The sequence below is a fragment of the Thermobia domestica genome, chromosome 6 (assembly GCF_964235325.1).
Source record: "Thermobia domestica chromosome 6, izTheDome1.hap1.1, whole genome shotgun sequence".
In the NCBI taxonomy this organism is placed as follows: Eukaryota; Metazoa; Arthropoda; class Insecta; order Zygentoma; family Lepismatidae; genus Thermobia; species Thermobia domestica.
In genome coordinates, this window is record NC_137459.1 from 12,305,683 (window position 1) to 12,330,441 (window position 24,759).

At 35.3% G+C, this 24,759-nt stretch overlaps 1 protein-coding gene across 3 annotated transcripts in view; it reads right to left on the minus strand.

Annotated features, from left to right (window-relative positions):
- Positions 1–24,759, minus strand: part of LOC145687846 (uncharacterized) — a 442,870-nt gene that overhangs the window by 236,490 nt on the left and 181,621 nt on the right. Inside the window, exon 1 of one of the 3 annotated variants that reach the window (XM_081761316.1) lies at positions 6,287–6,799. The exons of 1 other annotated variant lie outside the window; for it this stretch is intronic. Coding sequence is in view for 1 of the 2 variants with exons in the window: in XM_081761315.1 (XP_081617441.1) it covers positions 6,287–6,293 (7 nt within the window). In the remaining variant the exon portion in view is untranslated. Of the gene's footprint in view, positions 1–6,286; positions 6,800–24,759 lie in introns of those variants that run through there. One more of the 3 variants, XM_081761315.1, reaches the window with a different exon arrangement.

Below are 24,759 nucleotides of genomic sequence, written 5' to 3' on the forward strand. Positions count from 1 at the left end.
TGATAAATTTGAACCAATAGAAGACTTTGTTTTAAAACACGAGAACAGATAGCAAAAAAACACAACACAAAAAAAATGAAAACGAAGAAGGATAGAAAGCGAAAATCACAAACATTGTAAAAAAAAAAAAATGTAAATGCTGAGAGCATGTAATGTAAGCATTTTTATCTGGAATCGTTTGTCAAGCAGTGTGCCATGATTTTTGTAGACGTCCAAACAAGCAAAAATATGAGCGATAAATCTTGTAAGCACAGAGCAGTCACTTCACCAAGAGGAAGTTTCGCGCTTGTTAATACAGTAAAAACTACTACAAAATGGAGTCACAGTATTCCATGAATTTGTTGGTCTCTCGTTTCACCCATACATACAAATTAACGTTCACGTGGGGACAACAAGTACTTTTACTTTTCATTTTATTGTCATTATTTACGAAACAAGAAATACACACTTACATATATATATATATATATATATATATATATATATATATATATATATATATATATATATATATATATATATATATATATATATACCATCTAACAAATTACGATGTAGTTTCTGTTTCCCTATATTGATATGGGAAAATTGATGTCTCGAGTAAGTGCTTCCTCTATATTACGTTGAAACATATCTATATTGTAGATATTAACTGATCAATGACACTTTTGAATTTATTACTTTCCGCATACTATGATAGTGACACTATAGATGGCTAAATTATTGGAACATCAGTATTAGATTCCCAAAGTTTGGATCCTACATTATAGTATATTACGTATTCCATGTATAACCTTGATGTTTGCCAAACCATAAACAGATGCCCAAGATTAGAAATTATACATGTGTAACACAATAAATAAATAAATGGAATGGAATGAAGTAATGTGTGATTTCCAGATGTGGTTTATCGCCAAATAATTCGACAGCCAATCAACATACCACGAGGTACAGAGTTCCTTGTAATAAGAAGTGTCTCCAGACTAGTCCTGCAGTATTCTGTTGGTACAGTGGCCAGCTAAAATATAAACTTATCTCTGTATGCTCACTTTTCAGTAACGTAGGAACGAATTGACCACATCAAGTAAGGCTCTGGCTAATTCTAACTACGTCAACTACGGCAAATGAATTCATTCAATCACAAATACCAAATTACTGTAAAATATATCTACTTACTTAAGATTCGTCCAAATCCATATTTCTAACAAGATAATTGTCAAGCTAGTAATAATATATATGTCATTTTTTTTTTTTCAATTTTTCGTCACTCATAATACGTAACTGTCCTTGCTCCGAGCATAGGGACAAAGTGGAGGTAAAGACATTCCAGAAGGAATAAGAAGGAGCCGTATACAAAATGCCATCAAATCAAATCAGAATTTCATATTGATTATACGGCAAAAATGCACATAAAAATATAATAATAATAATAATAATAATAATAATAATAATAATAATAATCGTCATCATCAACGGAACTCTTGTTTTGAAATGGTACTCACGCTTAATTGGTTGTGCTTAGAAGAATTAAAAAAAAAACTTGTCCTTTCACGAATACCCAGATTTCTATCCGCCATCCGCAAAGAAACTAAAATATATATCCGCAAAAAGTTATAATGATGCTGCTACCCATGGACAGATCCGCACCCTAAAATACCTCTAACTACAAGGAAACGGTGCTCCGGTACTACAACGTATTAAAAGTGGCATCTCTAGGCGACTACGTCAGACTGTTATTAAGCTAGAAGTCTGAAAATGTACGTTTTTGACATTACAGACTCCTTCCGCCTTAGGCAGAGTCGTTTTGACGCATTATTAGAGTCATTCTAAAGGTCTGACTACTGCAGGAAACATGTTAGTCGAATTCTTTAGTATGGCACTAATCACGTTACAAAACGACTCTGCATAAGGCCCTTTATATCTAAAATGTAAACGAAAAATTACAACATCAAGTCAAGATCCAAACGTAGAGTAAGAATTGGTAATAAAATTCTGAACTGCAGCCCAGTAATTATACTTCCGAAGTGAATTAAATGCAAACACAGCACTTATTTGCAAGCAATTCATCGTGCACTTTTACAATTTGAAAACATTCTTCTCTCTCTTATTAACGTATTCAGGGTTTACTTACTGCTGATCGTGCACAGCCAAATAACTCCAAGCTGAGTCACAAACGTTCGTGGGCCGTACAACATGAGACTTTAATTTTACGTCAGTGTACAGAGACATACGTCACATTTTGAAACGATCTTCAATGACTTGGAAAATAACGGAATAATATGCAAAAAGTTTATTTCTAAACCCTATTTCTTTGTTGAAATATTAAGAGTGAACCTATCATTTCATTCTCTCTCTCTCTCTCTATATATATATATATATATACAGCGCTGTATTGAGGGTACACGGCGGTACACGCCGTCTACCCTCTGTTTAGTCTTACTCATTAGTGTGTACCTTCTGCTTCAAAGCGTAGAGTACTTTATAATTTAGTTTCGTTTATATTTATTTAATTAATCGGGTCATGACTCCAATGATAAAGTGATTATATAACCTTTTTTTCTCTTATCTACTTAGCAGATATTCAAATATGAGTCATGGACATTTTTTTTAACTACCCTGCAATCCCACACACACACACACACACACACAAGAAAGAAACCATTTTCATTTTTATTGTTGTTACTAGCTATGTACTATCATTTGGATGTTATTATACAGGAAGGAACCAAAACAAAATTGTTAGCTTTAGTATGAGAGGATAGATCGATACAAAATGGCGCATTCTTGTTCCGAGAGGATGTCTAAGCGTTTTGAAGGTCGATGGTTGTGATATTTTAATTCCTTAAAACCTTGTTCTCTACTGAAAAGAACTAAATTTGTTCGATATTTATTAAACTAAGATATGAATATTGTCAATATCATGCCAATGCTGATACGTAACTTTGAACAATACAGAACCTATTAATTAAAAAAAAGTCATGTCTTAATGATTTGATAGAATTAAATTTGGGCATAATGTTCTTAATTCTAGCACATATCTACGCCCATTTATGCTACTAATGGTGTCATTTTAGTAAGAAGTGTCATCAAGAAAATAGCATAAAATGCTTTTAGACTACAAAACAGTAATACATTCTTTATATTTTAATTACATTAATACATGCCTTTTATATTGTTCATTAAAAAATGCTTCCTATGTCTTATGACAATCATAGATGATCACAAAACACACAAAACAGCGTATACCCTCTGAAAATTTTAGGACTACACCACTATATATATAAAAAAGGGCGGATCCAAGGGGGGCTATAGCCCCTCCGCCCTTTGACCCTCAGGTATCCACTGGATAAAATGGACTTCAATCCTCTTTTACACTGGATAAAGCGGCAAACTATGGTTTAGCCCCTTCCTTGATCATATCCTGGTTCCGCCACTGTAGATATATATATATATATATATATATATATATATATATATATATATATATATATATATATATATATATATATGCACGTGTGTGTGTGTGTGTGTGTCAGTAAGAAAAAGAATTCATTGGAATTTTATTCACCTAAGTCTGTGAAGAATCGACACAGTTCATGGTACCATAGTTCCTCTCTCCTTGGCACGATAATCATATACTGCTTTCTGCTTATGACAACATCAAATCTCAAGAAAGAAAGAAGAAAAAAATGCAAGGGGGAAAAAATGACACAAAAAAAATACTAAGTTCAATATTGGTGAAGAACAGGTTACTAGTCACGAAAAATGGAAAGTTTGGCATTGACTCTCGTGTAAAATGCAATAATTCATGCCATGATGGGTTAGAGAAACAGTGCCTGTACGCAAATATTGCTTTAAATTACCCATTGAATACCTTTTTTAAATAATAATAATAATAATAATAATAATAATAATGTAATAATAATGTGCTTTGTTATAGACAGGAAAAAACTAAAATGATCGTCACTCGTTCGAAACAACCGACTTTCGCTTTGCAACGCACATTTCTTACACACTGAACACTTTTTCAAAGTACTGTATTGATGAGAAACTTGTATTTTACTAAACGAATAGCATCTGATCTATACATTATAAAAACAATCCTCTAACTCTAGTACTTCTGCTCCATTACATGTTGCAGCTTATGTGAAATACATGTAGACTTGCATTTTTGTGAATTTACGAATCCCTGAACATGAAGATAAATTCATCGAAATAAAATACATGAAAGACGACAATTTGTCGTTAAATGTGAGGCTCTAAAAGTTCTCTACTGCGTCAGAAAATAACAAATGAAGTTCCGAGGGCAAAGTTTTTACCCAGAAAACATGAATAGTAATATCCTTCACTCTCTCAGAAAAAAAATAAGTAAATAAATAAAATAAAATAAAAAAATAAACATCCTGCTTGTCACTTGTGAAGAGTATAGCCCTATGCGAATTCTAATGCGTCATAATTAATAGTAAGTTATATTCCTTATAAATATAAATATCTAAATTAATATTTAAAAAACTACCCAGTTGCAACACTGATTAGGGCTACTAACAGTTTCCTAATCCAACTGTAAGTTTGAACAGTAACAACACTGAACATGTATATACAACCATAAGTTACTTGTAAAGCATATCAAATGTTTGTACAGCATACGGCATTAAATCTATCAACATGATGTGCTACTCAACATAATATCGATTTTTCAATTTCGAGAGAAACATAGAAGTAAAAGCGCCATATCACACTATACATGAACAAGATTAAGTTGCATGTTAGTATTCTCTGATGTCAGAACACTTTGATTCTCTCTCTTAAGCTAATGATTCGAAAGAGTAAATCTTTAAATTCTCTTATACTAGTATTTTCCAACCATAATGGAACGAAATACAAGATTAGCGGAACCAGCTGTTGCAGAGACTGCTTTCAAAAAAAAAAAAAAGTGGCGATAGAATATCAAAGTGATATTTACTTCTTCGCCCTTTTTCTTAATATTGAGTGGAACCATAGCTTCATAATATTACTGTTTCATCCCCTACATTTATAGTTTAGAAAGTACTAGGCTATATTGTAAAAGAATAAAGGGGTTTCAAATCGTACATTGAGCCCATTCTTCTTCGCCAAGCAGATTTGAAACAGCTCTCGATTGAAGCTCCTAACACTGGTTATTTCGAATAGTAATATTAGATAAATGCCATAATTATACGAAAATGTACGATTTTCCTCATATTTTGATAAACGTAAAGTCAGTATACATCCAGAGGGGTAAAAATCACATCCGAAACACCTATATTGTGTAATGACGGGACACGGGAAATAGTAATCAGATACTTCAGAAATATTGCTCACTTTTAAGATGATTGAAAGAAAGAATTCTGAAATCTTAGTGTAATCACATCACGCCAACTGTTCACTGATATACTCATATTTTAAAGTAGCTATTCGGATTCAGCCATCAGAAAAATGTAACAGCTGAACTAAAAATGGGGAAATATTATGACAAAGGAATACAAGGATTTCATGAAAAGGCCAAGTTTGGAATGTATCTTTATTATTATTTAGAACATAATAGTCGTACTACTGGAATGGAAGTCCGAAATATGAACTAACAGGTTATTCGGTGTTTTTTTTTTCTTTTTTTTAACGTTAACATGTGCACAAAAACAAATTATACGAAGCAAAACCCGGAAAAGACATTACATTCGTTTCACTCTGTTTACATTGATGTTTATTAGGTCTACATGAAGGACTTAAACAATCGCTATCCAACAATGGTATCGAAGAAACAAATGAACATAAAAATGATCCCAAAGACTGCAATTTAAAAATACAAACAAATAGTGCGTCTCAATATATATTACAACGAAATCGTTCTTTGATGATGTTTGTCAACAAGACAGTCACATCAATTTCTCTAGTAAGTTCTTTAATCTTACGATGAACACTTTTTATGCTTCTATTGTATAGACGCATACGATATGTCTTGGAAGATGCTGAGAACGATGTGGAAGTCGTGGAAGATGACCTAAGAAAAGTGGACAAACAGCATTCCAATAGCTGCAAAACGATTTTAAAGAAAGGAAAAAAAAAATGTTAAACATGGCGCGCACCGCGCAATGTAACCGGCGGTGTGAATTAGTGTTTGTGTATTTTTAAGTATTAAAATTTATGCAAGAATATGAAAATATACTTGTAAAACCGACAAAAATAGTCATGCTGTAAAAAAAAAAAGAAAAAAAAAACTAATATGAATCAATTTTGAAGTTTTGTTTTTACTGAGAAAAAAGTTTCTTACCTGCCATTATGACAGCGATACACTCCTCCGATCCTTATTATTTCAACCAATTTCCAGAATTTCTAGACATACTGACATGAACAATACATGTTAGAGCGTAGTCGCAAGACACGCACGATATTGTCTGTTTTATAATCAGACATTCGCTCAGAAAACTCCACACTTTGAGGACTTTTTCTTTCAATACACCCTGTCTCAACAAACGAAGAAATAATAAAATAAGAGAATTCGTCCACTGGAGTATGAGAACCCACAACACACTAGCATCTCACGTTTTATGTTGCCACTAACAACACTTACGTTTTGATTCACTTAGACATGATGCTTCGACGATCACTCGCACCACTCAAAACACGGGTCAAACACTGGAAGACCGAAACTCCACGTGCGTCAGGACGGACGTCCCGCCAGCAACTGCCTCCACGCCACGCCGCGCTTTCACCGAGTCGCTCTCCCCTTCCCTCCCGCATCTGCCAGACCGAAAACCAGCCTTGGTGAAGGCCGGAGTCGCGGACCCAACAGCTAAACAACGACTCAACACATATATCCACGTTTAATCGGAACTTCGGACTCCTTTGAAAATTCGCTCCGATTCACTTCATGGCAGAGAATAGTCGAAACACGGATAACATTTCGTAAAAGGGGATCAGAAAAGTAGCTTTGTGATGAGTTCTTCGAGGCATGAACTGTCATTTCTTTCAAGAAAGAAAAAAAAAAAAAAGTTACACATTGTACAACACTTCCACGGTTTTTGTATTGTACTTGGTTTGCTCAGAGACTTGATTACTGAAATTGGAATTACAACTAAAGTTTATTCCCATCAGGGGCGGATCCAGGACCGACTTCTGGGGGGGGTGGCGCCGGATTGTCATACTGCTACTTTTAAGAGCTCCAAACTTTGGGATGGATTTTATTTATATATATAAAATAAGAAAGTTTCCTCTTCTGGGGGGAACGATCGCCCCCCTGGATCCGCCCCTGATTCCCATTCAAGAAAAAAGAAGAAAAAGACCAAAAGAAACAACGTTTTGGTGATCATATGATTCAGCAGCGAAATAGCTTAATTATAACTGAATTAGTATTGCTTTCGAGACGAGACGAAGAAATAAGTTTTTCACATATCGTTTCGTAAATTTTCTAAGACCCACGTGTCGATTCTAGAATATATACTGTATATAATGTATCGTTTATTAAATTCATGTACAAAACATATGCACTAATTTTCCTTCTTAATTTAATCCATAAGTTTTCAGAATCCTTCCATGTCACAAGAGGCCAACGAAACGTGTGATGTAGCAAGAAAATGAAATGAAATCTTTAAGTTTTACGTCCCACGGTTATGCCGGTTAGGCTAAAGGAGACGGTGATTATGAGAAATGAGTGAAATGCAGAAAGTGGGAGGAAACGGGAGAACCTTGAGAAAACCCACGAGCACGGGGTTTGTCCACCACAAAGTCCACACGGCACGACCAGGGATCGGACCAGAGACCCCAAGCACCGGAGGTAAACGCTCTACCACTGAGCCACCGCGGCCCCTAGTTGAAGATGTTTATGACAAATCACATAGCACCTAAAGAAAAAATATCATAGCGTTACATTTATCTTTTCGGTTTAACTTCCGACGATTATGTCCTTTAGGCTAAAGGAGACTGATGGTTAAGGCAAGTGAATGATAATGGAAGAATTGGTGGAGGGATAATGTGGGAGGAAACGAGAGCACCCCGATGAATTACGAACACGATGTCGTCCACCAAAAACTTACTTGATTGGGAATCGAACCACGAACCCCACACACCAAAATTGGGCGCTCTTGCATTGAGCCACCATGCATTAGGCAGAAACGTTATACCACGCAGCATGCACATATCTAACAGGGATATATTATTTGACATGCTCTGTTATACCACAGTACTAACAATATTGCCAACCCAACACAAAGTTTTATTAAATATATTGAAATAGCATTACGTCAGGTTATTACATTTTTCACATTTACATATAAAAGGAAAACAAAACACCACATTTGTTGTTCCGTGTTGCAAACTAAAGACGCCTAATTTAAGAAGCTTCTGGAACATTTATAACACAGTAGAGACAGATGAAGTAATACCTTAATTTCAGACGCTACTTTCGTCATATGACGTATTTCGAACAAGTACAAGTTCAAATAATTGAAAATTTGATTGTTTTCAATTAATTTTATTTTCTAAAAAAAAAAAACTTTTCAATTACGTACGTGATTTTCAATAAACATAAATACTGTAATGCTTTTCTAAGCAATTTGATGTCTCAAACCGTTCCGGAGATACGGAAAATATGGTAAAGATGGCAATTTTGTTTCAAATGGCGTAAGTTTCCGGAATTATACAATTTTAAGCAGTGTCGCTAAGTTTCACAATATTTTTCACATATTCAGAATGGTTTGAAATATCAAACTGCAGTAAACGGCATTATAATCTGTGCACTTATTGAAGGTCATCTGTGTAATAAGATGAGATATTTATCCAAGCACTTTTAAGAAGCAATGGTTATTGAGAAAAAGTCAAATGTTCATTCCTTGTAACTTTCTTCATATTTATTCGAAATTCATCATATCATGATCATAGTATTAAACTCTAACGTACTTGGTGCCTTCCATTTCAATTCAGGCAGAGCATGTACCATCACCATCTCAGATATTGTTGAAACTTTTTTTATAGTAACTAGACATGTTTTTAAGAGACCCATATTTTTTTGTTTTGTCGAAAAAAATTTTCCCGCCAAGTAATGGGCCATCAAAGACGGGGAGTACAATTTATGAATTGTAGAAGACATGGAAAATGGTCAACTTCGGAGCCTCACCATTCGGCTATGGAGACAGGTAGAGTTATAATTCTTGTTGTGGTATGTACATAGGGATATAAATAAACTATATTTTATTATAGTTTGGTTTGCGCATGCGTATCTTTTTGTACATAAATTAACAAATGAACGTCAATTTATCTGAAAAGTCGAAGTTTGCGAATTTTTTTCGAGCACTTTCGGTTCGAATTTTAAAATTCTGTTTTCACGGTTGGTAAGACCTGGTTACCCGCTTTCGGAAAAAAAAATTGTATCGCTTCTGTGTGCAACCGTTTTGTCGCAAAAAATTCGAGAAATTGTAAAATTTTCAAAAATCGCCATTTTTGGGCGCCATTTTCTCGAAAACACCATCTTTTAAAATTCTGAAATTTTGTCAGATAGTTCAACTTTACATGAATAATAAACACACCAAATACCATTCTCGACCAATGCTTCATGAATTAACTGCAGCCTTTTAAAGTTAGCAAAGTTTCGTTAACTTTGATGTCACAGTTAGCAACACTGGGAACAATAAAAGTGCAGTGATTTGATGATGTTTGTGGTTCACATTCATTAAATGAAGAATAAAAGGTTTTCTTGACTGTTTTTTATTATTATTATTATTATTTTGATCAAGAAGGCTCTCTGAAATAGTAAAATGGGCCTCTCCCTACTCCTTCGTTTTCTTAAACCGAAATAATCTGAGGTGGAAATTGTTTGGAATTTCAAGTTTGGAATATTCACTCCCCCGTCTGTCCCATTTGCGCTATTTCTGTTATACAGGGTGTTTCAAAACAACACCGACAATGTTTGGTAGATGATTCCTGACACAAAGATAAGACAAAAAGTACAAGCCAACCTGGGTGCACAAATGTTTCCTTTCGGAGTTATGGGATGCCGAAAACATTAAAAAAATATCCATAGCTCGAAAAGTATGGGACCTACCGTAGTCGGGTCAAGACTCCACTTAGGAAATATCATGTGCTCTATCCAAATATCCAAGTTTCAGAATCATGCGGAACTTTCGCAACAATTTTTTGTAAAGGTAGTCTTTTGGCACTTCAAGTTATATGTCCGTAGCAAACACCATCTATAAAAATTGCGTGAGTACCTCAGGATTCTGAAACATGGATTTTTGGATAGGAAGTCCTAAATGAAATACGTAAGTGAAGTCTTGGCCGAACCACGGTAGGTACAATAGTATTGGAGCTATGGACTTTTAAAATTCATTTTTCATGTTTTTGGCAGCCTACAACTCCGAAAGGAAACATTTGTGAACCCAGGTTGGTCTATACTTTATTTCTTAAATTGGTGTCAGGAATCACCTCCCAAACTTTTTCGGTGCTGTTTTGAAACACCCTGTATAGACGACCAAAATCTTGAAATTTATGATACTGTAGTGTCCGTAGTTTGGAACACCGTATGGCAAGTATGATATTGCATATTTCCTTTTTATATGTAGATTTGAAATACATAATAACGTGATATAGTGTCATTTGAAAAAAAAAAAAAACTTTATGTTGGGTTGATAACACTGTTTTGTAATGCATGTTTAGATCACTTGCGATGTTATGGCTGCTTGTTCAGCTTTTGCCAGAATATAAATCACATTTTATTAGGTGGTGCGTTGCCCACTGGCAGGGGCATCTTGGCAGGGTTCGAATCAATCATTTTTCTTTATGAGAAAGGAAAAACATTCCACATAGGATGCAAGATATTTATGTGAAATAGGGATAAATTTTCCCATGACACGAATACAGTATTCTTTGACAAGCCGAGGATGTTAGTTGATAAGAGGAAGAAAAAAAAAACGTTGATTCCGTTGATTCTAACCCTGTATCTTGAACATAGAAATTTTCAGAATGAATGTAACTTAATCACAATTTGGATGTTGCTTTTGATAATTTATCTTGTCCACAAAAGCACAAATTTCTTCGTGGGGTTGTGCATTACGTGTGGGTTAATCTAAATAAAATTGTATAAAAGTAGCGCAGCTTTTGTTGAGAGTTTACTTATCTTCACAACTTAGTAGGATCTATCTTACCAACCAACCACAGACCACTTGGCGTAAAAGCCCATTTTGTGGGCCTAAGTCTGGTCCAGGACCTAGCGGCGAGTACTTGGTCAGAGCACTGCGACGCCCTCTCCCTTCAGGAGCATCAGGAGCTTTCTAGCCTTACTGAGCGTCACGTCTTGTTTTCACATGAGTCCCCAGTTTGCCTCACGACGCTGGGTGGACGCCGAAAATTGGGAAGAACCGGCCGGAAATCGAACCCGGAACCACGCGGACGTATGTGTCAACACGTTTTGCATAGGTTTAGCTTTGACTGTCATATGACGTTAGGTTTGTTCCATTGTGACTCATACATTCTGCAGATTGGGACATTGATACTAGTGCTGTTGAATTTTTGTGACATTTGCGGTTTTCGGTTTTTGAGAAAACCGGTTTTCTGAAAACCGAAAACCGCAAATGCGGTTTTCAAAACCGAAACCGCAAAATCGGTTTTCAAAACCGAAACCGCAAAAGCGGTTTTCAAAACCGAAACCGCAAAATCGGTTTTCAAAACCGAAACCGCAAAAGCGGTTTTCAAAACCGACATTTCGGTTTTATGAAATTTCACTTTTTTCAAAAACCGGTTTTCGGTTTTTTCAAAAACCGATTTCGACAGCACTAATTGATACCATGTGTAAAGGGCCCAATAATTTTTAGACTACTCAATATTAAGCTCGTAGTGGGAGAGCACTGAGTGTGATTTATGGTTCACCTTAAAGTGTAAGTCAGTCTTATATAGCTTCGGTAGTAAAAACGTACGTTAAACACTAACAAATCAGTCAATTCATTTTGTAAAATTGAGGAAAGTGAAAATACTTACCGTAGTTTTCCGCCATCTTCTGATGAGTTTCTCTTCCGTTTCGATGAAGAACTGGACAATATCACTTTTGCCCTACTCCAGGTTTCAATGTCTTAAGCTTTTTTTTTTTTTTTTTTTTTTCACTGGTGAGTCGAAAACTAGGAGAAACTGTTATGACGTAATCTAGATGTCATAACTTGGGAGTTCACTATTAACAAAATACACTATGAGATCTGCTTCGTAATGGATGTGAATCCATATTGGCATTTCGTACGTTGAAGTTCGAGTTTCTTTGAACGTTTAATGGCAAGGCAACTGTTATTTAAAGATGACAACTACACAACACGACAACAGACTGCTGCGAATTACACCTTATTTAGAATTATTGACCTTTATCATGCTAAGCGAGCAAGAATTTGCTGAGGTGAGTGTTGAACAGAATATTACTACAACAGGTGATTTCAACAAGTAGATAAGCAACTTTTTAATGAGTAAGAAACAAATAAAATTTGAACTTTTATATCCTCATTGTTCACACCAACATTCCAAAGCAATTGCTCAAACCCTGAAAAATCTAAATATTGCAATTAATAACCCATGAAAAGTTCCACATGGAATTTGGAAACGTAGAATATACATTTATTATTCTTTCTTTGCTTTTTCGAACAGTTTAGTGTATCTCTTTTTACCTATCAACAGAATAAAATTTCATTCGTATATATAGTCCTTATTTTTCAACTTACGAGTTTTCTTTAGGGGGGGGGGGCGGACGAGGTGCCTCACTCCGAAAAATAATTTCATATCAGACCAAAGTAACCTATGAAAAAAATAGCTCAATTGAAAAATATTAAATAGCGCCCAAAGCGACCTCAAGCATCTTATTCATTACCTTATCATCATAATTTCCATTCTCTTTTAGTACACAAAGAATAACAGCCGAACACCAAACTAAAGATTTATTATTATTTTACTTTTATTTATTTATTTGTTTATTTTTTTACGTTTATTTATTTATTTACTGTCACCAAACATAGTATCTTTTAAATTGAAGTCTTTGTGTTGGTATTTAGACAATCCACGTTAAAAAATAAAATAATAGTTTGGTTTAAAAGAATAAATAAAACGTTACAAGAAAAAAAATATATATATTAGGGAAGAGTAACTTGGGTAATGATGACCCACTTTTTCATTAATATCCATTTTTCATTCCTGCAATTGAGGTGTGATTGTTGAATTTATGATCAATTAAAAGGCTGATGTCTTGTTTCTAATGACTAAATATACCATTTTATTTCAGTAAATTTAAGAACTTAAAATAAACCATTTATAAAACTCTTCAAATGGGGCATCTTCGGCATGCATGTGGGGAAAAGATGCCCCAGTTTCACAATTTTTAATCATGTGTTCATAAACGTCATAAAAATAGGCAACTATGCTTTTGTACCACTAATATTACTAACTTTAATTTCTACCAATTATCTATCTAATTATAAAGAAAAATGTCAACAAAATGAGAAGTATTCTCCATTTTCTAAATCCGTTTGTAAACAATGGATAAAAATAAAAGAGAAAAAATAATTGTGGACCTTCATAACAATATCATTCATTATTTTTTTTTTTTTTTTACACTTGGATTCTTGGGATCACAATTAATGCAGTGACATTCAGTGGACCTACAGTTTAAATCCCGACCAGCATAATCGTTCAAATTCTCCAAGGCGTTCACACCGGGACACCGATACCCGTGCACCAAAGGGACGCGTAGTGGAGGACAGCTTTATTTTAATATGTAAAAACCTGCTTCCTGAAAAAGTAATGTCTCCCCTTATAAGAACTTGCTAGCTACAACACTGGTACACCTATAATGATATCTGATGAATTAGTGGAAATGCTCTTCATTTTGTACTTAAGAGATATTTGATTCAAGCAGAAATTTACCTTTCCAAAATAATTCAACAAATAAAGGAAGTTGTGACAAATCAAGTGTGTAGCAGGCTCTCTTCCCCAAGGATATTTTTTTTTTAGTATTTTGAACAACCCCCATACATATTCAACTCTCACAAATGGCTTAAAACTCAATTCATGCACATTCTTTTGATTTAGCTTGCTAGCCAACTAGTGTCATACACGTTATGTGAAGTTCATTCAGTCCAATATTTATCACATAAGGAGCGGAAAGAAAAAGTTTATAAACAGAATACTACATCATTGAAAGCAGCAACCCAGCCAGGAGACCAAGTTCTTGCTTCAAGTGGGAATTTCCCCTTTGCTTCTGAGTGAACAATTAATTACAGGTTATTACAGAACAATTAGTGTTTCATATTCAAACCAAACATTGTTTAAATCATAACGAACGTGTCATAAACTTTTTTTTTTTTTCGAACAGAAATCTTAAACTTTTAATATTATAAAGTGGGGCATCTTTGCTTTGATTTCACTGGGGCAACTTTTCCAATTTTGAAGCAAAGACGCCCCAGTCGATCACGTGATATACTCATGGACGCAGAAACAACCAAAGCATATTAGCATTTGTAAAAGACTGAAGCAATTATATTTTATTCATGTACTTCTATTTAACTATCGTCAAGAGCATTACTACGTTTCACTCTCTAAAATTATAGACACTGAAATAAGAGTAACTTAGCTTTGTGAACAGGCCTGAACAACAGCAGCTTCTTTCTCCGATTCAACTTCTACATATATTTACTCATGACTGTGTACCCTTTCACGCGCATGACAAGTCCTGTGACCACGAGTCAGAGGCCTTGAGCAATTCGAGAAGGGGCGCCTTCACTCAGTGAGGCATCTTTACCCAAGATACTACATTGCATTATCATTCACAAAATAAAGAAATATAATCCTGTAACTAAGTAAATAATATTAACTTCTAATTTAATTAAACCTTCCAAACTGTGAATCTGGACAAAACAAGTAAAGATGGCAAAACAATAGTTAGGAGTCGTTTTCGAGAGAAAGATGCAAACTTTGTTTTTCTACCCTGTAACAAACTCTGTTACCAACTAAACTAAAGATTTATTACTATTATACTTTCATTTGTTATTTATTTATTTACTGTCATCAAACGTTGTATCCTTTCCCAAAAGCATGTCCAAGAAGCGAAAACGTGATTTATTTTTTGGCCAATATCTCGCGAACGGTAAGAGTGACGCGAAAAATTTCATCACTTTTTTTCAGATAGTTTTTGATGCTTTATCGAGTAGAGGGCTCGAAATTGAAAAATTCCCAAATAATAGACACATACACGGAGATAGAGAATTCAGTAACGAACTTTTAAAGTTCATTGAAAATACTATTAGCGTGCTCCTGGGTGGAATAGATATTGAAGTATGCGGAAAACAATTTAGTGATCTTACACGAACCACAAAGAAAGTGTGCAAATTGTATGTCTAAGAAGCTAATTTGTATATCATCGGAGAAGGAAATCGAAAAAAAAAATCTAAATGGGACAAGCAAGGGAGGCTATTTCTGTTTAACATTAATGAGGAATAATTTACGAAGTTGGGGAATTGTTTCCGTGGTATCTCATGGACTTTTGACTTTTTTGCGTTATATTTATTTTATTTTAATTGTTATTCTTTGTTTGTCATTTAAACTGAAAACGATGAAAAAGCAGGCCCATTAATAATAATTATGTCATCAGTTAACAATCAGCCAACATGAAACACGTCTTCACCTGATTACAGCATATTACCGAAAGGATCGTACCATTCTTCATATCAACTAAAAATCATCTTCCCATATGCCAACCGATAATCATAGTCTTTCTGTTTGTGCTGTTGTTTTCATGGATGAAATTTCAATTCTTCCTTCAAAATAGTATGGATTGTGTGTTGAGTTAAACCACTTTCGCGTAATGTTTATATTTGTGATTTCTGAGGACTTCAAGTAAACATTTCCTGAACCATTTGCATATGTTCTTCTGACCTAGAGATTGGGGAGTGACTGCGCCTCCTAATATCTGCTACCGCTTCGAATGGCAATTCCTTATGGTAGTTTTATCTACTGAGGTATAAATCCCTTTCACACTTCGCTACCATCCCTGTATTTGTACCACTAACTGGCATGCATCACACCGGGATGCCAACAGAGCCCACTCACACAGTATTAGACGTTACGCCATAGTCCACAATTGATATTTGGAATAGAGATATAATGTAATAAATACTGCCATTGTAAGGAGCATAATGTTTTCCTTGAATGAAAATTGGTTATATATTAGTTATATAAATATACAATCTATCTAATATAAATAAAATAAAGAGTTTGTTTGTGTGTTTGTCTGTCTGTGTGCGGCCTGGGGCACAGACGAGTGCACCAGTTACGAAATTTTGGTCAGGCGTACTTTAGCTCAGGCCCAGATAAAGACAAAGCGTTTTTTTTTTTTTAATTTCAAACCAGGGGGTTTCAGGAGAGGCGTTTACTGAGATCGGCCTGGGGACCAGACAATTTCACCGAGAGTTACGAAATTTTGGTCATGAATACCTTGGTCCAGGTCCCAGACGAAGGAGAAGCGATTTTGCAAAGTTCGAACCAGGGGGGAGGGAATACTGAGACATGTAAAAGTAATCCAAAATGACCGATATTAGTGTCAAATCCATAGTTTTCGCGGTCGCTGAGATCAATGCTGACACTTCCATTACCATGACCTGCTAATTCAGCTACCATTGTATCTGGGCCGGGGATCAGCGGGGAGGAGGATACCGAGACATGTGAAAAATAGCCCAAAATGACAGATATTAGTGTCAAATCCTCCGCTTCACGGTCGCTGAAATGAATGGTGATTCTCCTCCCACAGGCGTTGACTTCCAAATATAGCCCCCATGCGAAGAATGGGTATATTCAGGTAGTATATAATATAATTTAATATAAATAAAATAAAGTTTGTTTGTTTGTGTGTGTGTATTTGTGTATGTGTGTGTGTGTGTGTGTGTGTCTATGTGCGGCCTGGGGACCAGACGAGTTGACCGAGAGTTACAAAATTTTGGGCACGGATACCTTGGTCCAGTCCCCAGACCAAGGTGAAGTGCTTTCTTCAAAATTCGAACCATGGGGGGGGGGGGTCTCAGGGTGACATTATCCGGGACATCTAAAAGTAGTAGAAAATGACCGATATTAGTGTCGAATTCATAATGTTCATGGTCGCTGAGATCGATGGGTAAACACCGATTGCATTATCTTCCAAATTCACTTTATTCGGCTGCGGGCTGGGGGTAACCGGGGAGAATACCGAGACATGTAAAAGTAATCCAAAATGACCGATATTACTGTCAAATACACAGTTTTCGCGGTCGCTGAGATCAATGGTAACACTTTCATTAGCGATGCCTTTTAAATTAGGCTACCGTTCTATGTTGGTCGGGAGTCACCTGCGGAGGGGGATTACCAAGACATGTAAAAATAATCCAAAATGGCCAATATTAGTGTGAAATTCATAGTTTTTGCGGCCTCTGAGGTGAATGGTAATACTCCCACAGGTGTTGACTTCCAAATACAGTCCGCATCGACTGGGGGCCAGAGGCATTCTTAAAAAAAAAATAGAACCAGGGATATCAGGGGACGTTTACTGGGATATGTAACAGTAGTAGAAAAGACCGATATTTTCCCCTTTCATTGTTCCGTTTGTTTACATGGATATTTTATCTGACCCATGCGAAGAATGGGTATTTCAGCTAATATATAATTCTCTCTCTCTCTCTCTCTCTCTCTCTGTATATATATACAGAAAGAGAGGGGGAGAGAGAGATCAGGTGTTCTAAAAATGCCGCCCATGGACTACAAGTAAAGATATAGTGAAAATTATATACAGAGTGGCCCAAAAGTAGGTATTAACCCCCGCATTCATCAAGTATAACATTCTAGCTTATGGGTTTATTTGCTTCGGCTGTTCCGACCTTAAGGTATAAGTGAAAAGGCTTTAAGAACAAATAATAAAGAAACTGATGGGTAACAATAAGAAATGCTATGAAATAGAGTGAGCTGATCAGTACGGTACTGTGTATCTACTTTTGAGCCATTCTGTATAATTTATATATTTCGAGTCTATTTTCGCAGTATGTGGCAACGTCGCAAATAAAGAACCATAGAGAGATGTACAGCTGTCGAAAAATCACACTTTTTCGGTATCTACGAACCATGAATACCGGTATGTAATTCTCTTGAAATCTCGACTTGGATTACTTTCACGATTACCATACTTTCTTCTTTCTCTTCGTCGCTAGAAAGTACAAGCAGAACGTAGAAGATGTTTAAAAAATGAAAAAAAAATAAGACAAAATAAATAAAAATGGGAACAAACACATAGATTCTTATGAATACAATGACTTTTTATTTCATTCTATGATAAACATAAAAACACGTGTTTACATAATATTTTTCTCTTTAGAAATAGTTATCACCACAATGATCCTAATTAGCGAAGAGCGACAGTTTTAGTGCTGCAGTTGCTCGAGAAGACAAAAAAGTTCGAAATTTCTTTTGGCCAAACCTCATTCATTTGGGGAAGTTTTATGACAAAGTGACTGCAGCCACGGGGCTCGTATTTATGCCTCTGTTTACAAACTTTTGTTAAGTTCTCACCAAACAGCAAAGAGAAGATCAACACTAGGAATTTTAGACTTACAGGAAGATTTAACTTGATTTACCTTCTGCATGAATAAGATGATTGCTCAGCTGGGATTGCAATGTGTCTCCTATATGTCAGACGATAAGTTTGCTTTAATGTCAAAGCCTCCTCCGTTATCTTAACAAAATGGGATTTTACGATTGTGTTTGTCTTAAAAATGGAATTTTCACTGTGGTAAACCTTCATTTGTTGAGCATATACAGGGTGATTCTTTATAGGGTTTACAACTTCAATCAGTTATAATTTTTTATCGGAACACATACAGACTTGGTTTATATGTCATTATACTGCAAAGCACTTCATATTTGACTCAAGTAGTGAGTACTTACGGAGTTGATCACACGCGGCACCGCCGGTCAGTAGTTGAAACTGGAGACTTTCACTGGCGCGGAAAGAGCTATGTTTTGGTTTGAGCAAACGAAGTCAGCAACGAGTGTACAGCGTAAGTTCAGCACACCCAGCAGACCAACAGTGTACAAATGGCACCAGACATTTGTTGAATCAGGTCGTTCTGTGCGACACGCAAAGGCTCCAGGGTGCTCCCCGTGACTGACGATGTGGTGAAAACAGTTAGGGAGAGTTTTGTCCGCAGTTCTCGAAAATCTACACGACGTGCATCACAAGAAACTGGTATCCCTCAGACCACTGTTTGGCGTGTATTGCGTATACTTTTGTCCATAAAGCCATAGAGACTATCCTTGGTCCAATAAGTTGAGTTGATTTTTACTTTAACGTCCCTTTCATCAGCGAGGCTATATGAGACGGGACCTACTAATTAACGTGGAATCCGAACCAGATGAGCTCCCACCGGAAATCGAACTCTGGTCTCCCACGCTAAAGGCACGTATGCTAACCGCTTAGCCACGAATGAGCTCTGTCATTGGTTCAGCATTTGTGGGGGTTTGTGAAAGATAAGGTGTATACCCCTCCCCTACTTGTTAATGTTGATGAACTGAAACATCGCATCGCAATATAAATCGCGGACGTTACTCCCGAAATGCTGGCTACTGTTTGGCAAAAAAATTGACTTTCGTTGGGATTTGTCCAGGATGACCGCAGGCGCATAATGGATTTGTCAAAAGAGAGAGAGAGAGAGAGAAACTTGAAGTGTTTTACAATATAATGACATTTAAAACAAGTCTGTATGCGGTTCCAATAAAGAATTATAACTGATTGAAGTTGGAAACCCTAGAAAGAATTACCCTGCATGTATTTAAATTGTACGGAAATGTGTGTTAGATTCGAAATATAGCGATAGAAGCTATAGTATCCGAAAGTAAATTATACATTTTGGGACTCTCATTTGAAAGAAACCAATGTATCAAACAAGAAGTATGAATTTAAAGCTGCACATTTTCCTTGATCTTGGCATAGATAATAGGTGTCATGGCTACACTTAGAAAAATCCGTTATCCGGACAGCGGTATATTGTAGAAATATACGCAATCCATAAGTTTACTACGGAAAACTGTACGGAGCATATATTATCCACATGCTACATATGTGTTGCGTCTTTCCCACTAGACATTACATCATGCTGCTGTAGGATGTCTGACATTGCATACGTATACATATGTTACTTACGTAAGCTATTGTAGAAGTGGGGAATTGGGTGGAGGGGGAATTGGGCAGAAAACTATTTTTAAAATGTATATTTTGCATTTCAGTATACTTTTATGGAATTTGGTTACACTCCAATGTTGATGTTGATCAAAAATGAAGCTTTGATGCATTTTGAGAGGGTGTAATAATGATTAAAAAAAAGAAAACTGATTTGATTAAGAAATTACATATATGAAACCGAGTTTCAAGTTTGTGTGTATTTTGGTTTGAGTCACAATAAATCGCGCATCTATTATTGTTTTAATCCTGATTTTTCACTGCTGCTTAAACACATCATAAGGATGGTGCCGTGAAGAGCAGCAATCTTGAATCCTCACTGTGAGGTAGTTAAAATTTTGTTAAAATTTGTACCTCCCAATTACACTCACGGAGTAATTGGGTGCATGATGTCGGGGTAATTGGGTGAAATGCCTTAAGTGAACATTTTTTTTGCTAGAATTGATATAAATGCTGTGTTATCTTTTTTTTTTTTGTGGTGTACACTTTTGTTTCTCATAGTGCATTGTGCTTATTAGCGCGCCATAGACGCACGCACTTGCATTACCAACATGTATGAAAGGTTTCTTTCATCATGCATCTTGAAAGAATTTTTTGCCCACACACGTACCAACGTGCTGTCCAACATACTGAAAGTAGTTTGAGAAATGTGGAGGACGAGGAAACGCGTGCTTTTTCTTTCTGCAACTGCACGACCTTGGCATGCGACGGAGGAGAGACTCACGTGATTTCTTCCGCTGTCGTGATTGGCGGACCTAAATATAAAACAGCCACCTTGCATGAACGAGCCCATACACGGTAAACATGCATGCAGAACGGCAAAAACATCAAACATGTTTTCAGAAGATTTTGAAAACTTTCAACATGAATGAACTAGGCCATACACGATCAACTTGCCTGTGGTTTTATCATTTTTCATACAAGTCGGGCTGTTTCTTCAGGCATGTGTTTACGTGTATGGGCTGCTATTAAGCTATGTTATTCAACTTAGGCCTCCAGTGGCCGTTACGTATGCCAATAGTACTGATACTGTAAATAGGACATGTTTATCAATCCTGAGTTCCAACACACGTTCTATTGTAATAGTTTATAGTTATTTAGCGTTAGTCCTACTATCTTGTTTGAACATCAGGACTTCTTATCTTGGTTACTCTTTTTTTTTTTTTTTTTTTTACATTTTGGGCCAAAGTTTTGACCGCTTATACTGTATATATATATATATATATATATATATATATATATATATATATATATATATATATATATATAGTTTGGATTAAGTTCACAGGACAATATATTATGCTATTCCACTTATTATTATTCCACTTATTTCTAAAGTTTTTGAGATTGTTTTGAATGAACAGATTGTTAACTATTTTGAACATAATAATTTATTTAGTAATTCTCAATTTGGCTATAGATCCCTACTAGGAACTGTTAAGGCTGCTGTCTCATTTTTGGTAAATTGTATTTCTGGGTTGGACAGTAAAAACTTTGTTCATGTAAAACTACAGTATATGATCTATCGAAAGCATTTGATACGGTGTCTCATGATATTTTGTTGCAAAAACTAGAATTCTATGGTTTTGATAATGCAGCTCTGTCACTTCTTCGTTCGTATTTAAATGGACGATATTAGAGAGAAGGAGAATAGTCTAATCTGTTGCCTGTTAGACACGGAGTACCTCAGGGATCTATTCTTGGTCCAATTCTTTTTATCATTTATATCAATGACCTCCCATACAACGTCGCTTCACCCTTCGTTAATAGTTATTTATTTGCTGATGATCTGAATATTTGTGTTAACTCGCAAAAAAAAAAAAAAAAAAACTCAGTTTAGTCTATATTAAACATCACCTCAGATATTATTAAAGACTGGTGTACTTCCAACTTGCTTTGTATTAACTCTGCAAGTCGGACTTTGTGCTTGCCTACAATAACAAAAATTCGAATGCAAAACTTAAAAAAAAAATATTCCGCTCCTTTTTTGGGTTTTTTAATTGATAATCATTTGAACTGGGACGACCATATCCTTAAGGTGGAATCTAGAGCTAGTAAAGGAGTTTATCTAATTCGTAGATTAAGATTGTGCGTAAGTTTAAAGGTACTTAAAGCTGTTTATTATGCGCAAATTCACAGTCATTTAAGTTATGGAACGATACTTTGGGGTCATCAGTCCTCTATTAAAAGCCTATTGAAAATACAAAAGATATGTGTAAGATTAATGCTTGGTCTCCCTAGTCGTGCGCATTGTAGGTCAAGCTTCGTTAAATTAGGAATTATGACAGTACCTGCAATTTTCATATACCAATGTTTGCTTTACGTCAAGGAAAACAATCATATTTACGATGAGTTAGGGTACTCTCATACGTATCAAACTAGAAACAGGAACCGTTTAGGATTATTTAGATATGAGTATAGTAAGACGCAAAATACCTTTTACTATATGTCAGCTAAATTTTGTAATTTTCTTCCTATATATCTAAGAGAACTTCCATTTCTGGCTTTAAAAAAAAGTATAGAAATTACTTATTAATAATTGTATATATAGTGTTGAAGAATTTTTTGAACTCAAAATTGATAGTTAAAATATTTGCGTCTGTTATCCAGTGATCTTTGTTTATATTATGGTATATTATGGTGTGTTTTATATGTAACCCTAAACATTTCAACTTCCATTTCTGACGATTGTAATACATCTGATGTTCTCAGATGTTTCTGCAATAAAATTTATTATTATTATTATTATTATTATTATTATTATTATTATTATTATTATTATTATTATTATTATTATTATTATTATTATACACAATAACTGGAAGGTTTGAAAAGGCATTCAAATATCTTTGAGATTTAGAAATAAGTTACTCCTTATTTTGCGTAATCACACACACACACACACACACACACACACATATATATATATATATATATATATATATATATATATATATATATATATATATATATATATATATATATATATATATATATATATTTGCCAGGCCACATAAAACTCTTAGTTTTTAAGTGGAGTACAAGTTATATACATCAAATGAAAACTTGAGTTTTCTTCATTTACACCCAATCACTCTCACGGGTTTATGTGCGCCGGCAATGGTTTTGATGATTTTGCACCCAATTACCCCCTTGCAGGTAATTGGGTGGACATTAGACCAACAACAATAAAAATGTTGCAACATCAAAAGTGAAGATGCCGGAAGCTTACCACTACCACACTACATGCATAAGAACCTGCAACATACGATCAGTTCTTAAAAAACTAGAGAATCACCTATAGCCTGTGAGGGGAGAAAAGGTTGTATTAAAAAAAAAAAAAAAACTTCCAATTCCTCCCTTCTGCCCTATATATTATAGACGATTATCTGTATGTGAGAGCCTGACCGCCTATATGCAGTTCTTTCGTTCATACTGAATGTCCGTACGTTTATTCGGAACACTTACACGGAAAGTGCGTATAAAACATGCATTTTCAGTTATATGTTTGCTGCAAGAAGTTATGTCTGTAGTCGTACGTTAAGTCTAAAACTACAAGGTTTACGTGTGTAACCTACAATCTTCTGTACTCCACATACGTGTTTCCCCTCCGAGTAAGCACCATACTCCGTCTATTTCTATCCCCCTACATCCCAAGATTTGATAAAACAAAAGAAGAATAGAATAGAAAACAAATCTCGTCTCCATTTGAAATCAAACCCTTGTTCGTGTTGATGGACAGTAGACGTATTCTCTAAGCTACCACAGCTCTTATAATGTAAATATAAATCAAATCAAACTAAACTGTGTAGAGTCACGACCCACTGTGGGACTCCAAAATTATAAGATTATTGTAATTTATAATTACAGTAGACTCTGGAGTAACTGTCCTAATGGATAGGACGGATAGGACGATTTTTTTTAATTACTCACTTCCTGCCTCGACTATACCATTAAAACACACTTTTCATAACAAAAACCACTGCTGTTCACACCTTCTACCCTCTTAGTGCAGGCCAATATTTCCTATGTACTTGGACTGGTACATATATTGGTTGCAACATATATTAAGATGAAAGATAGAACCTATTCCTCGGACGCTGAATCCATAACAAAAAGGCATTAATTACTATGTTTTACTGTATTTTTTTCTATGGCGGTAAATGTTAAAACCGGAAATCGTTAATTTGAACCAATTCCGGATTGAATAGATAATTAAGGGAGGGAATATATACCATATTCTTCGTAAGCTAAATCGATCGCAGAAAAGAAAAAAAGAAAAGAAAAGAAAACTGCAACTCGTTATCTCTTACCATTTTAGCTTTACGGAAATCAGTATTGAAACCGGAAGTAGTGGTAAATCTCCCCAACCACTTCCGCTCTTGATAGAACGTTGCGGGTTGTGATCGTATATTCTCTTAACACCCTGCATCAATTAAAAAATAACGCTTGTCACTATGTACAGGGTATCCGGAATGGGACTGACGGTTTCTAAAAGTATATAGTTTTAATGTAGTCAGAGATACAGAAGAAAAAAG